The sequence below is a fragment of the Lissotriton vulgaris genome, chromosome 4_1 (genome assembly GCF_964263255.1).
Source record: "Lissotriton vulgaris chromosome 4_1, aLisVul1.2, whole genome shotgun sequence".
Lineage (NCBI taxonomy): Eukaryota > Metazoa > Chordata > Amphibia > Caudata > Salamandridae > Lissotriton > Lissotriton vulgaris.
The window spans coordinates 2,044,811,344-2,044,828,612 of record NC_141691.1 but is presented as its reverse complement, the minus strand read 5'-3'; the positions used below and the strand labels follow the sequence as shown (position 1 = coordinate 2,044,828,612).

Genomic DNA, 17,269 nt, shown 5'->3' with positions numbered 1-17,269 from the left:
TGGATCAAGCCCTGATCTTTGGACTGGGTAAGAGTGGTCTGCTCAATTCAGACACTCCGTTCATCACCACCCCCTTTTGTAAATCGATTTTGGCCACTATAGGTGTGGCAGGGTATACTCAGACATGAGTCCCTTTCTCACTGCTCCATCAGGATTCAAGCAAGCCGGGCCGAAGAGGCTGAAATGCCAGAAACCGGTCCCCGGTAGCTTGTCTCCTTTCTGGTAAAGAATTGGCTTGGTAGTTTAGTCTGCCCTGTTCCCATGATGCACTGGGCCAGGGACAGACTGATTTGCATATAGCCAGGTTCTGAGCTGGGATGGGGCAGTGAGATAAATAACGGTGATGGATCAAGCCCTGATCTTTGGACTGGGTAAGAGTGGTCTGCTCAATTCAGACACTCCGTTCATCACCACCCCCTTTTGTAAATCGATTTTGGCCACTATAGGTGTGGCAGGGTATACTCAGACATGAGTCCCTTTCTCACTGCTCCATCAGGATTCAAGCAAGCCGGGCCGAAGAGGCTGAAATGCCAGAAACCGGTCCCCGGTAGCTTGTCTCCTTTCTGGTAAAGAATTGGCTTGGTAGTTTAGTCTGCCCTGTTCCCATGATGCACTGGGCCAGGGACAGACTGATTTGCATATAGCCAGGTTCTGAGCTGGGATGGGGCAGTGAGATAAATAACGGTGATGGATCAAGCCCTGATCTTTGGACTGGGTAAGAGTGGTCTGCTCAATTCAGACACTCCGTTCATCACCACCCCCTTTTGTAAATCGATTTTGGCCACTATAGGTGTGGCAGGGTATACTCAGACATGAGTCCCTTTCTCACTGCTCCATCAGGATTCAAGCAAGCCGGGCCGAAGAGGCTGAAATGCCAGAAACCGGTCCCCGGTAGCTTGTCTCCTTTCTGGTAAAGAATTGGCTTGGTAGTTTAGTCTGCCCTGTTCCCATGATGCACTGGGCCAGGGACAGACTGATTTGCATATAGCCAGGTTCTGAGCTGGGATGGGGCAGTGAGATAAATAACGGTGATGGATCAAGCCCTGATCTTTGGACTGGGTAAGAGTGGTCTGCTCAATTCAGACACTCCGTTCATCACCACCCCCTTTTGTAAATCGATTTTGGCCACTATAGGTGTGGCAGGGTATACTCAGACATGAGTCCCTTTCTCACTGCTCCATCAGGATTCAAGCAAGCCGGGCCGAAGAGGCTGAAATGCCAGAAACCGGTCCCCGGTAGCTTGTCTCCTTTCTGGTAAAGAATTGGCTTGGTAGTTTAGTCTGCCCTGTTCCCATGATGCACTGGGCCAGGGACAGACTGATTTGCATATAGCCAGGTTCTGAGCTGGGATGGGGCAGTGAGATAAATAACGGTGATGGATCAAGCCCTGATCTTTGGACTGGGTAAGAGTGGTCTGCTCAATTCAGACACTCCGTTCATCACCACCCCCTTTTGTAAATCGATTTTGGCCACTATAGGTGTGGCAGGGTATACTCAGACATGAGTCCCTTTCTCACTGCTCCATCAGGATTCAAGCAAGCCGGGCCGAAGAGGCTGAAATGCCAGAAACCGGTCCCCGGTAGCTTGTCTCCTTTCTGGTAAAGAATTGGCTTGGTAGTTTAGTCTGCCCTGTTCCCATGATGCACTGGGCCAGGGACAGACTGATTTGCATATAGCCAGGTTCTGAGCTGGGATGGGGCAGTGAGATAAATAACGGTGATGGATCAAGCCCTGATCTTTGGACTGGGTAAGAGTGGTCTGCTCAATTTAGACACTCCGTTCATCACCACCCCCTTTTGTAAATCGATTTTGGCCACTATAGGTGTGGCAGGGTATACTCAGACATGAGTCCCTTTCTCACTGCTCCATCAGGATTCAAGCAAGCCGGGCCGAAGAGGCTGAAATGCCAGAAACCGGTCCCCGGTAGCTTGTCTCCTTTCTGCTAAAGAATTGGCTTGGTAGTTTAGTCTGCCCTGTTCCCATGATGCACTGGGCCAGGGACAGACTGATTTGCATATAGCCAGGTTCTGAGCTGGGATGGGGCAGTGAGATAAATAACGGTGATGGATCAAGCCCTGATCTTTGGACTGGGTAAGAGTGGTCTGCTCAATTCAGACACTCCGTTCATCACCACCCCCTTTTGTAAATAGATATGAATGTCAGCAGCCCTACATGCCAAGAACAGATGCATACTGGTAAGTAGCATATTCCTCAGTTCTTTCACCTTTCAACAACCATCATTGTTTAAATCATCTGTTCTGATTAATGTTTTTAAAGCATTGACCAACATACTTTGACCCAAGCCATTTGTGATGCCAAAGTGGGGCATTACTTTGGTCCTCACATTATTGATATGCATCCATTTAAACAGATGCATAGCTGTCCTCTTCATTTCTTTACTCTGAAAGCAGTTTTCCTCCTAGCGATAACCTCAGCTCGTTGCAAGCACCTATTTACTGGACAAACTGGTTCTTTGGACTAAGGTGGCTTTTCAGGTCAGGCAATCAATCACCCGCCTGGCATTCTTTGCCTCACCTCGTCCCCCGAAGGAAGAAGAGAGACTCCATGGTTTGAATTCCAAAAGAGCCTTGAGTTTTTATGTGAATAGCCCCATGGACCATCAGGTGGGTGATCAGCTCTCTGTGGGGTTTGTGAGAGCCAAGAAGGGTAAGACAGTGCGGAAAAGATCTGTTTCAAAGTTAGTCTTCTGCTGCAAAACTCACTATGCTTGAGGGCTCTTTCCAGCTGATACTTCAGCGTTGGCACACGGTGTGCCTATTCCAAGATAGACACCTGCACGCTGTTTACTCTAATCAGTTAATGGATTGTTGTCCGACTGCTCAGAGTCAAGCAAGAAACAGTTGTCAGCATATAGTGATGGCAATTAAATGTTGCTCCGGTATCTCTTCCGAGGGTAAACAGTCGATGTAGAGCCTTGCGCCTTGCAATGCCTCCTACCCGCTTGCGAGACAATTGCTGAGGAAAATATTCCCAATCCTGTTTGAGGAATATTTTAAAGGTGAGGAATCTACAATTGGATAGAGCATCCACCAGAAAAAGCTTTATCAAAGATAAGTTACTTGTTCCTCTGGGAGCTGCAAACAGGAGAGAATTTTTGTTCAATTCATGCACTTTTCGTACTCCTATATCACAACCTCTTTCCGCTTTTCTCTCATGTCGAGGGAGAACGTGAGAGCAGGGTTGCTGGCCTCCTCTCCCATAAAAATCAGCTGAGACTGTTTGGAGCTGTAGAAGACTGTGGATGGTGGCCAGCTGACACACGCAGGCATAATGACCTTTATGTTGAACTAATGTGTCATCATGAATTCTTTCCCACTCAGTGGTTTTCCATGTCGTTCAACTGAAGAAATTCCAGCTGTGTGTGTATGATAAAATATGTTCATATAACAATCTCCAATGGCCATGCCACTATTTCTCTTAACATATGACATCATAGCTCAAAATATGAAGATGCTGCAGTTCCTCAAGTCGTTACTATAGGTCGCTCTCAAGTCAGCTACAAGTACGTGACATGTCAATCACACAGCTGAGGGGGTGTGGCCTCAATCTAGAAATTTGCATATACACTCTTGTTGTTTTAATGCCATGTGCTATTATTTTTGAAGGATAAATAAAATACCACAGCGGGTTGTTATGGTCAGCATTGCAGCGTATAATAAATGTCTCGAGTGTTTTGGAGATTGTTAATAATACCCTACGATACTAAGAGACTAGCAGGCTGTGTGAAGTTCAAGTGTCTAAAAAGCTCCATTCGAGGGGAACTGTTTTTTAGGTATACTTATACACTTTCGGGGGCAAAATGCAGTTACTCAAAGTTAAGTGGTCCAGTGGCTCAAGTGGGCTAGTCCATTAACCAATATATTTAGCTATGGTTGCTTGTGATTACTTTGTTTGGTCCCTTTCCCTCAAGTGCCTCACAACTCCTAATCTCTTCCCTTTTCTTAATATTTAGTATCTAAAAAAATGCAATGCTGTGTGGGTGGTAGCACAAATTATCCGGGCCGTCTCTGACAAAACTGCTAAAGATTTGCTAAATGAGAACCTGCGACGGCAGCTGTATATGGATGGGCAGTATGAAGGCTTGGCGTTTATTTGCACCAAAACCGATATCTTCAACAAGGTTGAGTTAAAAAGGTGAGTATGCCTATGATCCATAATTCTTCTTTCTTCATTTTTTTATGTTATGTAAAGTGATCATTGCTTGCTGCATGTGTGGATTTGTAGGGTGTGTAGCCTAACTTGTCCTTAGATGTTTTGCAGTGGGTCACCATGATGATCTGGCTTTACTTAATTAGGACGAAAATATAAGGGCAACAACCGTATGGGTGAAAACAAATGACAAGGAAAGGGATGAGTCCTCAAAATGTCTTCTTTATAGTGATATAAATATATTGGTACTAGTTACGTATGACTTTACATTGTTTTTGAAGCTGTTTCCTGAAGTGTTAACTCAGGAAGAAAACATATGCTGCATACGATCACAACTTAAAACATGAACAATTTGACTTGCATTCACCATTAAGATTCTAGAAGTCACTTGTTGCAATTGTATGCAGTTTATTTGCATTAGATAAGATTAACAGTAGTGGCAACACAGTTGCTCCCTCAATTTGAATATATTAGAAACATTTGCAAAAAAAGAGAGCTGTGCTCAGGATGAAGGGTGGGATAGTGATGATGACAGTGACTTCAAAAATCTTAATGGTGAATGCAAGTTAAATTGTTAATATTTTAAGCTATTTGTGCTACTCGACCGCTCTTTGTATTGTACTACATATTTAACCCAGGTCTTGTAGCTGATACGGTTTCCCCAATGATATATGGTATACAATCCCCAGGACTTAAGGTGAATATGGGTCAAGGTCCAAGACTACACCAACAGGACACATAGGGAGGCACTGGGGCGTCCGGTTGCAGAGGTGTGTTTTTCTGCATTGTGTGATATTGATATTTTAAATCGTAATTGAAGCACTTTGCCTTAATATTAACCTATGGAGGAAAAACATGTATTGCATTCGGGCACAGCGACTTGTGGGAACATTCTTCTGGACTTAAGTTGAGAATGGGGCTAGGTCCAAGGCAGCACCAATAGTTGCGTTCGGGCAGCACTGGGGTGGCTGGATGCAGAGGTGCTTTACAGCGTCAGGTGCCCATTCAAGTCTGTGGACATTGGTCTGTCGTAAAAGAGCCTGAAGGCTGGGCTGGGCTAAACCAACAAGAACTCAGTTCTTGCGATGGTCTGTGACTTGGGGGCATATTTGTTTATCTTCTACCCAGGGTGACTGGTGCAGAGGTGATTCAGGCATCTGATATTTGTCACTGGGAGCATTCGAGGTAGAGGGTGGCTGCAATAGAGGCTGTAGGTGGTGTTGGGAAGTCTACAGTAGGAAAATCCATATCTGAAAGAAACACGTTAGTGTTAGATTCCTTACCTTAGAATATCCCCAGGCGTCAGTCTGGATCCGGAAACTTTTGCGTAGCAGTACCCCTGCGCGTCGGTAGGCGTCGTCTGCAGGCGTCCCCTGCGGCTCCGCGTCCGTCGTCGGCGTCGTGCGCCGTGATGACGTCGCTAGAGTATATAGACGCCGCCTCCGCGCGCTGACGTCAGTTCTTCTTTTTTCCGCGCCAGTGGACGCAGATCTGAAGAGCAGTACTCCGGTCTTTGACCAAGTTTTTTCGAAGTTATTTCTCACTTTGTGCCTGATAGGATGCCTGGGTTCAAGCACTGTGATGACTGTGAGCGCACGATGTCGGTCACAGACCATCACCGCCTCTGTCTCCGGTGTCTGGGCCCCGACCACGACGTGGACTCCTGCGTCGACTGCCGGGCCCTTACCAACAAGGCTAGGCGGGAGCGGTCCCGCAAGCTACTGGAGCTCCGGGTGTCGGCCCCACGTCGGGACCGGGAGCGGTCCCGGTCCGGCCGGAGGTCGAGAGAGCGTTCGAGGGAACGATCGCGGAGCCGCGCCGAGCGTTCCGGAAGTCGACACCACTCGTCAGGCTCGTCAGGTAGGAAGCACAAGAAGTCGGGGCGTCGTCATCGTACCCCCGACTCCCCCCGACGCTCGCGCGATGCGGCCGGGGGCTCGGGTGACCCCAACCCCGCGGCTCCGCGAGAGTCGCCGGCGCGGCCTGCCTCAAACCCTCCGGTCCCTGGGCACGGTGCGACGCCTGAGGAGATCGAGGCGTTCCTCATGGCCATGAGGGCGCTCGGTTCTCCGACGGGGCCTACGGTGCCTTCGGGCCCAGTGCTACCGTCTGGGGGCCCTGGCGGTTCGGGTGTCCCTGCCTCGGCGCCGTCGGGTGCTCCGGCCCCGGCGCCGCCGCCGGCTCCGACCCCGGCGCCGCAAGGGCCTTTCGGGATCGGCGCCGGCTGGTCTTCCGGCCTCCCCGGCGCCGTTGCCATCGGGGTTACCCCCGACGCCGCCCCCGCGCGGCGCCGGTTCTCCGGTGCCGGCACCGGCCAGCGGCGGGGTTCCGGCGCCGGCTCCGGGCGGCGCCGTCCCCTTACCTTCCCCGACGCCGGACGCGGCGCCGGACGGGCGTCGCTCGACGCCGGTCCCGGCGCCGATGGGGCCCATGAACCCCGAGGAGCCGGTCTACATCGTTGACTCCGAATACGGAGAAGATGAAGAGTTCGGTGAAGGTTGGGAGGGGTCCGAGGACCCTCTGTCACGCGAGTGCCAGTATGACCCGGACTGGACAGGTGACTTGGGGGATGCCAGTGGTCTGGACGACTCTCCTAACCCTGGTTTGATCTCTCCTCCTTCCGTGGCATCGGTGGAGGGAGCTGCATATTCTGTGGTGCTGATGAGGGCTGCCAAGGCCTTACACCTTGAGCTCCCCGTCGCGGCCGTGAGGCCTAACATCCTCACCGAGGTCTTCAAACCGCAGTCATGCCCACAGGAGCCACTGCTGCTGTTTAATGAAGCCTTGTCAGACGTTCTGTTGGGCACTTGGTCCAGGCCCGCTTCAGGTCCGCCTGTTGATCGGAACGTGGCCAGGCGCCACCGTCCTTGTCCGGACGACCCCAAGTTCCTGTCTACCCACCCCACTCCTGAGAGTCTGGTGATCCAGGCCTCGACCTCCCAGTCCGCATTCCCGTCGGCCCCGCCCGACCGGGAATCCAAGAGGTATGACCAATTTGGCAAGAAGGTCTTCTCGTCCATTAGTTTGGGCCTGCGGTCTTGCAACACCGCTTGCCTCTTGGGCCGCTACACCCACTCTGTGTGGGATACGGTTGCGGAACTGCTGCCAGAATGCCCCATGGAGGTGCGGGCAAAACTCGGTCAGGCTGTGGCTGAGGGCCGAGATGCAGCGAAATATTCGATACGGTGTGGTCTTGATACGACCGAGTCGCTGGGCAGAGCTATGTCAACGACAGTGGCGATTCGTCGCCACGCCTGGCTGAGATCCGCCAATTTTTCGGCAGACGTCCAAAATACCTTGATGGACATGCCGTTCGATGGCTGTCACCTCTTCGGTGACAAGGCGGACCACGCGCTGGAACGCTTCAAGGACTCCAGGGTCACGGCCAAGTCCTTGGGTCTCTCAACCCAGCGTCAGCAAACGGGTTCGTTTCGTCCCTTTCGTGGCCAAGGAAGGGGCGCCCCCACACGTGCTGCCAGCCACGCGCCGCAACAATCCTTTCAACGCGGTGGCGGCCGTGGAAACCGCCGTGGCGGCGGTCGGGGACAACGGCGGGGTCAGACCACACCTTCCCCCGCAGCATCTACCCCAAAATCCTCCTAGTCCGTGCTTTCGGCCCCATGTGACGCCAGTGGGTGGCAGGGTTCGCCATCACCACGCTCACTGGCGCACGATCACTTCGGACAGGTGGGTGCTGCAAATCGTCCGAAGGGGCTACTCCCTCCCCTTCGAGACCTCTCCTCCAGCCATGCCACCGCAGAACCACCGTGTGTCGGGGGACCACTTGACACTTCTGCAGGAGGAAGTTACGGCCCTCTTGGCCAAGGGGGCCATCGAGCGCGTTCCTGGGCCAGAAGTAGGGCGTGGTTGTTATTCCACTACTTTCTGGTGCCCAAGAAGGACAAGGGGGGCCTACGTCCTATCTTGGATCTAAGGAACGTCAACGGCTTCCTCCGGAAGGAGAAGTTCAAGATGTTGACGTTAGCTCAGGTCTTGGCTGCTCTAGACCCACAAGACTGGATGGTAGCGTTGGACTTGCAGGACGCCTATTTTCACATCCCCGTCCTGCCGGCCCACCGGCGTTACCTGCGGTTCACGGTAGGCCAGGAGCATTTTCAGTTTATCGTGCTTCCCTTCGGCCTTACCAGCGCCCCACGGGTGTTCACAAAGGTGATGGCGGTGGTCGCAGCCCATCTGCGCAGGTTGGGGGTTTCAGTCTTCCCCTACCTAGACGACTGGTTGTTGAAGGCGGGCTCGCCCCAGACAGTCGTCCACCACCTTCAGATGACGGCAGACCTCTTGCACGACCTGGGGTTCTCCATCAATGTGCCGAAATCACACCTGTGTCCCTCTCAAAAGCTCCTTTTCATCGGAGCGGTTCTGGACTCGGCGCAGTTTCGGGTTTATCCTCCGGAACGGCGGGTTCGGGATATTCAGGCTTTGATTCCCATCTTTCAGCCGCTATCCCGGGTTTCGGTCAGGTTGACGCTGCGGCTGCTGGGACTGATGGCTTCCTGCATCCTTCTGGTGCATCACGCTCGGTGGCGGATGCGGGCTCTGCAGTGGGACCTGAAGTTTCAGTGGGCCCAGCATCAGGGCAACTTGTCCGACCACGTCTTGATCTCGGAGGGCACTGCGAGACAACTGCAGTGGTGGCTTACGGACCGCGATTGGGTCAGGGGCAAGTCCCTCTCCCTTCCCCAACCGGAGCACGTTGTCGTGACGGACGCGTCCCTCCAGGGCCGGGGTGGCCAATTGGGAGAGGCAGAGATCAGAGGCATCTGGTCTCCGGCGGAGTCCCGGCTCCATATCAATCTGTTGGAGCTGTGGGCGATTCGTCTGGCACTGAAGGCATTCCTCCCCTTTGTCAACGGGAGTGTAGTGCAGGTGTTCACCGACAACACCACCGCCATGTGGTACTGCAACAAACAGGGCGGTGTGGGGTCGTGGACCCTTTGCCAGGAGGCTCTGCGCCTCTGGCAATGGCTGGAACGTCAGGGCGTGACTCTGACGGTTCAACACCTTGCAGGTTCTCTGAACGCCAGGGCGGACGAACTCAGCCGTCGGTGCTCGATGGATCACGAATGGCGTCTGAACTCGGACGTGGCGCAAGGCATCTTTCTGCAATGGGGAGAGCCTTGGTTAGATCTATTCGCCACCGAAGAGAACGCGCAATGTCATCAGTTCTGCGCGTTGGAGTTTCCAAGACGGCACTCGCACGGCGACGCCTTTCGGCGCGAGTGGAGTTGCGGTCTGTTATACGCCTTTCCGCCTATACCACTTCTGCCCAGAGTGCTGAAGAAGATCAGGCGCGACCGGGCCCAAGTTATCCTTGTGGCTCCGGACTGGGCTCGAAGATACTGGTATCCCGAGCTACTCAGCATGTCAGTCGGTCCCCCGATCCGCCTGCCCCTTCAGGAGGACCTTCTGTCGCAGCAGCAGGGGATGGTCCTCCACCCGAACCTGTCCAGTCTCCACCTCCATGCTTGGAGATTGAGCGGCGGTAGTTGAGGCCATTTGACTTGCCTCCTGAAGTCTGTGATGTTATTCTGGCAGCCAGGCGTCCCTCCACTAAGTCGGTATACGCCTGTCGGTGGAACAGGTTTGTGGCATGGTGCACAGCAAAGGCTGTGGATCCTCTTTCTGCCCCTCTTTCGGAGGTTCTTCTGTTTCTTCTTTCTCTTGCCCAGCAGGGCTCTGCTCTGGGCACTATCAAGGGCTACCTTTCTGCCCTTTCAGCCTTTTTAAGGCTTCCTGATCAGCCTTCTTTGTTCAAATCCCCGATTGTAACTCGGTTCTTGAAAGGCATCACTCACATGTTTCCACCTGTTCCGTTTGTGATGCCTCAGTGGGATTTGAACCTGGTTCTAACTTTTCTGATGTGTGCTCCCTTTGAGCCCCTTCATTCTTGCCCTCTCCGTCTCCTGACTTTAAAGACGGCTTTCCTGGTTGCCATCACCTCTGCCAGGAGAGTGAGTGAGCTCCAGGCTCTTTCTGTCCAACCTCCTTTCCTGTCCATTCATCCTGACAAGGTGGTTCTGAGGACTAGGCCTTCTTTCCTGCCCAAGGTTGTTTCGGCCTTTCACATCGGGCAGTCCATCACCCTCCCTTCCTTCTTCCCGCCTCCGCATCCTTCAAAGGATGAAGAGCGGCTCCATCGTCTGGACCCAAAACGTGCGCTTTCATTTTACATGGATCGCACACGCCAGTTCCGGGTGGATGACCAACTGTTTGTTGGCTACGTGGGTGCGAAGAAGGGACGGGCGGTCTGTAAACGAACCATCTCTCGATGGGTCGTCCTCTGCATCCAAGCGTGCTACTCTTTGGCTCGGAAGGAGCCTCCTGTTGGGCTGAGGGCCCATTCCACTCGGGCCACGGCGGCTACCACTGCCCTGGGCCGGGGAGTCCCCTTGCAGGACATTTGCCAAGCGGCTACGTGGGCCTCGCTGCACACCTTTGCGAGGCACTACTGCCTGGACAGTCCAGTCCGGAGGGATGGCTTCTTTGGCCGTTCTGTCCTCCAGGACTTTCTGGTGTAGTTTGTATTGGTTCGCAGACCCACCACCGGGGTTGGTATTGCTGGGGTATGTATTCTAAGGTAAGGAATCTAACACTAACGTGTTTCTTTCAGATGAACAAGTTACTTACCTTCGGTAACGATATATCTGTAAGAAACATTAGTTAGTGTTAGATTCCTTACCGATCCCACCCATCCTCCCCGTTCTGCGAACTGATACCTAGGGTTAAGGACATCCCTTTCAGGGCCCTAGTTTTACATGGCACCAGTGTTGGTTCTCTCATGGCTCTGCGTCTCCTGGCGCGGAAATGCTGTGTGCAAAGAACTGACGTCAGCGCGCGGAGGCGGCGTCTATATACTGCAGCGACGTCATCACGGCGCACGACGCCGACGACGGACGCGGAGCCGCAGGGGACGCCTGCAGACGACGCCTACCGACGCGCAGGGGTACTGCTACGCAAAAGTTTCCGGATCCAGACTGACGCCTGGGGATATTCTAAGGTAAGGAATCTAACACTAACTAATGTTTCTTACAGATATATCGTTACCGAAGGTAAGTAACTTGTTCGATGAGCTTTGTCTCTGGAGCGCCGGGGAACCATGCTGGCACCTTTGGTCCACTTCAGCTCAGCTAGCAAGCTCTGGTGCAGTGGTGTTTTGTGGCATCTGGTTTTTGTGGTTCTGGAGTCTGTTTTCTTTAAGGGGTCTGCAAGATGCAAAGAAGCAGCTCTGGGACTCCTCAGGAGTCCCTGGTTTTGGTGCTTTGGATGCACAGCAGCTGTAAGACAATTCTACTTTTGGTGCACTTCGACAGGAACAGCAGACATGTTGGTGAGGCTGGCTCCGGATCAGTTGCTTCTTCCACAGTCTGTGCTTTTGTGGCTCTTCCTTGTCCTCCTTTGAAGATTGGCAGGAATCGGATTCTCTGGTGCCATGGTCTCCCTTAAATACTGAATTTAGAGGTGTTAGGGAAGTATAGGGTAGTAGCCAATGGGCTAAGTACACTTGGGATCACTATGCCCGCTATATTACCACTTCCTGTGGGATCTGGGGATAGCCCTGACCCAGAATTCCTAAGTTTGCCATCACCAAGATGGTTAACTTTCAAAGGTTGCCTCCACTAAGGTGTGGCACTAGCCTGAGGGTGGTCGCACCTATCTGTCTAGCTATTTTTCCCACCTGTCCAGGTGCCAAATGGCTCTGGACCAAGGGGGTCGGCTTCTCTCGTGACCGAAACCAGATGTGCATACCAAAGGCTGTGGGCACTTTGAAGACCCCCTGCCTTGGAATGTTAATCTGCATGTCATCCCGAGGGAGGGGGTAAAACTACCCCCTGCCCAAGCAGGCTTGGTTTCTGGTCTCCTGAGCGCAAAGGGGGGTTAGAAACTCACCTCTGGTGGCAGGCAGGCGAAAACCAGTCCGCACACCAGTAGCTGGTATTATTATTAAATTAAATGTATAAGGCGCTCAGCTACCTGGAGGTTTCCCAGCGCCCAGGACACATTGCAAACCGAAAAGACAGCACTTATTCGTTGAATAGCCAGGTCTTAAGGCCTTTGCGGAAGCTTTTGTGGCTAACTTCGCGACAGAGTAAAGAGGGTAATGAATTCCACAGCATTGGGGCTAGATACGAGAATGAACGTCCACTCATACGTGAAAGTTTGAATCTGGGAACTAGGAAGTTGGCTTGGGATGAGGAACGAAGTAGACAGGAGGGAAGATATGTCTGCGCTAGGCGCATAGGTAATGGGGTGCTGTGCTAAGTTTAATCTTTTGCATGTAGCACAAGGCCTTGAATTTTGTTTGATGCTCAATCCTGAGCCAGTGAAGGTCATGCAAAGTGTCTGAGATGGAGGATGTTTTGGGTACGTGACGAAGTAACCTGGCTGCAGAATTTTGTACCACCTGCAACTTACGTACTAACTCCCTATTCACTACTAGGTATAGGATGTTGCCATAATCCAGCCTTGATATGATTACGGCCTGGATAACCATTATTTGAGTGGATTCAAACAGCATCCATAATATGTTATGGAGCCATTTGAGAATACTGAAGCAAATAGATGTGGTCTTAGCTACTTGCTGTTTCATAGTCAGCTGGTCATCCTTCACTATGCCCAAATTACGTGCAGTTTGCACAAGTTTAGGAAGTTCACCCATTTGCCCCAGTTTTGGAACTTTCATAGATTCCCATGCTTTGTATCATTCCCCGTCGTCGGAATGGGAGCCTCGGTAAATAGAAAATACCATAGAAATAAGCACAAAGTGAAAAAATAGGACTAGGCCTCATCTCATTTTGTAGCTTATCCACCTCTTTTTGTAAAAGAGACCAAACTTCTGCAGTAGCCAATCAGAGCAGCCTCACCCCACAGAACCTTCCTGAGAGAAGCTCAGAGCCTCAGATTTTCTACCGCACGTTGTGCAAGGGAGTCTCCATTGAGCTCTGCTCAGTTTTCTTCAGTTTTTTCTAACTTTTTCTCAACAAACTTGGATTCTTTTCTTCATGGCTGACAAGGAGAAGAAAGCCCTTTTTAGAGCCTGTGCCACCTGCTCTAAAAAGAGGTTGTTTGTCGAGGACAAACATATGGACTGTATATACTGCCTGTATCCGGACCATAAACCTACAGGCTGCCCGATTTGCAGATCCTTCTCAGCAAAGACCTTGAGGGGCAGGGAAGGACGTCTCCTCATATGGCTTCAGAAGATGAAGGACCGGAAGGATATTATGTCTTCGGACAGTGAGGGCTCCTCGTCGATGGTATCATCTAAGAAGTCTCAGAAGAGGGGTAGGTCCCCCCCTTCTGCTTCAGGCGAGTACCGTCACAAGGCCTTACCAGGGACCTCTGATAGGTCTGACAGGCCTGCTTCCCTAAAAATCTCCTCACCACGGTGAAAAGGAGAGGCAGGGTAAGCCTGAGGAGCAACAGCCCTCAAAAAAGGTGAAAAAGTCTTCAACTATTTCTTCACCTCCCTCTGAGAAGGATAAGGGGGTCAAGAAGCCTTCAGCTCCTGTCCAAGAGGTCGGTTCGGACAAGAAGCAGAGATCGTCGACGGTTAAAATATTAGGTACGTCGACGACAAGTGTAAAAAAGGACAGCTCTGTGAAGGTTGCCTCGTCGACGGGCTCGTCGACGACAGCTGCGTCGACGACGCCTGCACCGTCGACAGTTTTCAAAGCTCCAGATTCCTGCTCGTCGTCGACGAGAATGACCATCTCCACGTCGACGACGACGACTGCAAAGCTGGCGTCGACGGCGATGTCGACGACGAGGACGACATCGACGACGACGGTGTCGACGACGCCGGTTACCATGTTGCTGACGACGAGCTCGTCGACGATCCCGTCGACGCTACCACCATCGTCGACGATGAGTCTCACCTCGTCGACGAAGACAGTATCTACGTCAGCGCTTCCATCGTCGACGCTGTGCCATAAAGAGCTGCCGTCGACGACGACGATGTCGTCGACGACGGAATCTTGTTTTTTCACGTAAAAAGAAGCTCATAACGCCAGAGATGACGTCTCCGCGACAGGTTCAGAGATTGCCACCTAGTCTGCTGTTAGAGGATGACTCTGATGAAGAGACTTTCAGTGAATACGGACAGGCTTATAGCCCATCTGACCTGCAGGTTAAGGTTCAGGAGGTTAGCTCTGAGGAAGAAGGCATGGAACGACAGCACTATGTTCCAGAACATTATTGTGCGGAGGGGCACACTACTACCAGGCAGATGCCTTTGCAGCAGCCTACACGTCAGCTACCAGAAGGGATGGTGGCGATGCCCTCCACTTTAGTTGCGGATTTACAACTTATGTTGCAAGACTACCGAAAACGTTTCCCTACTCCTCAAGAGGCTCAGTGTGTGCATCCTCCCACGCCTCCACCTCAGACATTGCAACCTGTGGCAGACCACTCTTTACCTACAAGGGAGCGTACCACTGTGCCGGAAGAACGCCCACAAGAGGTGGTGCGTGTTCATGATACTGATGATGACACTGCTTCTTCGGATGCAGACCAACAAGCGGATCCTGATCAGGATCAACAGGCGCCTTGGAATCCTAGGGACCCGGCGGATCCGGACAACGCAGATCCAGACGACAATACCTCGCCTCCAGCGGACGTTGGAGGATTTCACAACCTAATGGAAAGGGCTTCTAAAAGATTTGGTCTTCCAGCGACCACGGTTCAATCGGAATGTTTCTTATATGACTTTAAGGAACCATTCAGGAAATCAGTATGATCCATTCCAATTATTGAGCATGTCTGGTCTGAGGGCTTGAAGGCTATGCACAACCCGGCCACAGTCCTCCCGGTGCTACCAAGACTAGAGAAGAAGTACAAAGCACCTGATGGCAGTCCGGCATGTTTGCTTGGCCAGCCGAAACCGGACTCGGTCATTTCTCAGGCCGCCCAAAGCAAATCTAAGAATCCTTCTGCGCCACTGACTACACCATCAGATAGGGAGGGCAGGCGCCTAGACAACGTAGGCAAACGATTTTCAGCAATGGCAAGTCTTCTGGTTAGAGCAGCCAATGCTTTAGCAATTCTGGGACGCTATGACCGCCAGATGTGGTGCGACCTTGCTCCATTGCAGGATTCTTCTAAAGAAGAAGTGAAGAAGATTTTGCTTGAAGGGGAGCGGGCTTCCTCGGAAGTCATTGATATCGCAATGGATATTGCGACCACCGCATTTCGAGCACTTGCCGGTTCAGCGGTTCTGCGACGCCAGGGGTGGTTGAAGGCCACATGGTTCAGGCAGGAAGTGCAGAATAAAATCTTGGATCTGCCATACGACGGAGAAATGCTGTTTGGCAAGCACGTTGATGAGGCCCTGCAAGGCATTAAAAAGGACACCGATACAGCGAAGTCCTTAGGAACATTGCAGTATCGCAAGGTACCCTTCAGGGGAGCTAGAGGCAAAGGATTTTCCTCTTATAGCTTCACTTTGCTATCTTAATCTTTGAATGTCACTTGTATTTCATTGTTTTTAAAACTGAGCTCACCTTGCTTAACATTTCCTGGGCCACAAACCTCTTCTCTGGACCCAAACGAACTAGCACTTGATCACGCCATTGCCGGCGTGCAACGAGGCCACGCCCCCTTTTTAGGCCACGCCCCCTCCGCCCTGCTTAAAAGGCGCTGAATAATAGCGCTGCCTGGAATCTGTACTCCTGAGGCGGAAAGCCGGGAGCTTCACTTTGCTATCTTAATCTTTGAATGTCACTTGTATTTCATTGTTTTTAAAACTGAGCTCACCTTGCTTAACATTTCCTGGGCCACAAACCTCTTCTCTGGACCCAAACGAACTAGCACTTGATCACGCCATTGCCGGCGTGCAACGAGGCCACGCCCCCTTTTTAGGCCACGCCCCCTCCGCCCTGCTTAAAAGGCGCTGAATAATAGCGCTGCCTGGAATCTGTACTCCTGAGGCGGAAAGCCGGGAGCTTCACTTTGCTATCTTAATCTTTGAATGTCACTTGTATTTCATTGATTTTAAAACTGAGCTCACCTTGCTTAACATTTCCTGGGCCACAAACCTCTTCTCTGGACCCAAACGAACTAGCACTTGATCACGCCATTGCCGGCGTGCAACGAGGCCACGCCCCCTTTTTAGGCCACGCCCTCCCCTTATCCCTCCGGGACTATAAACATGTGCCTGTGGCGGAAGCGCAGCGGACGAGCGCAGCGGGCGCGCCGTCAGCGCGCCGATTCCGCGCCTAAGCCAAGCCCGTCTGCGCCCGTCCGCGCCAGGACGTCGCCGGGCGCGGGCCATGCTGCCCAATTCAACCCTGTTCTCAGGTACGACTCTAACACGCTACTCGCTATGCGCCCGCCAACATCAAGCCATAGCTGCAAGGATCACCGTCCCATTGCTCACCTCTGGGGACCATTTTCATGCCGCTCCTGTAGATGGTCATCCTTGGGACCCACTGGCACCATCCCACACCCTTCCCCTCCACCGTTACATAAGCCGATTACCTTTCGTTGTGGACTCATCAACGCCAGATCCTTAGCTTGTCATGGACAAGATATCCATGACCTCGTACTTTCCCATGACCTAGACGCACTGTTCATCACTGAGTCTTGGCTAAATGATTCATCTAATCCTGATCTGGCAACTGCCCTCCCCCCTGATTTCACGATTCTCAGACGAGACAGACCAGTCGGCAGGGGAGGTGGGTTAGCTATCATCATCAGAAAAGATGTTAGATTCCACACATTTGAACTGACCTCACTCAAGGACTGTGAGAGCTTAGGCTTTGTGATTCACATTAACTCCTCCACCTCTCTTACGGGTGGACTTGTGTATCGCCCCCCCGGAAACGCCACGCCCTTTCTGGACTCCCTGGATGACACCCTTGGATCTCACCTGACTCATTACCCCAGCTTTACTCTTCTCGGCGATTTCAATCTTCATTTGGAATCCCGCGCAGACCCCCACACCTTAACCTTTCAACAATCCCTTGATATCTTTGGCCTTTCTCAACTGGTCGTGCCCCCCACGCACTCGGCCGGACACACATTAGATGGCATTTGCACCAATTCAGCCACTATAACTGTATCCCCCCCAATCCCACAAATT

At 52.1% G+C, this 17,269-nt stretch overlaps 1 protein-coding gene across 1 annotated transcript in view; it reads left to right on the top strand.

Moving 5' to 3' along the window:
- The window catches only part of NUGGC (nuclear GTPase, germinal center associated), a 1,233,257-nt gene that overhangs the window by 369,459 nt on the left and 846,529 nt on the right, over positions 1-17,269 (top strand). The window contains exon 11 of the mRNA XM_086966431.1: positions 3,974-4,155. Within this exon, the coding sequence (XP_086822557.1) occupies positions 3,974-4,155 (182 nt within the window). The remainder of the gene's footprint in view (positions 1-3,973; positions 4,156-17,269) is intronic.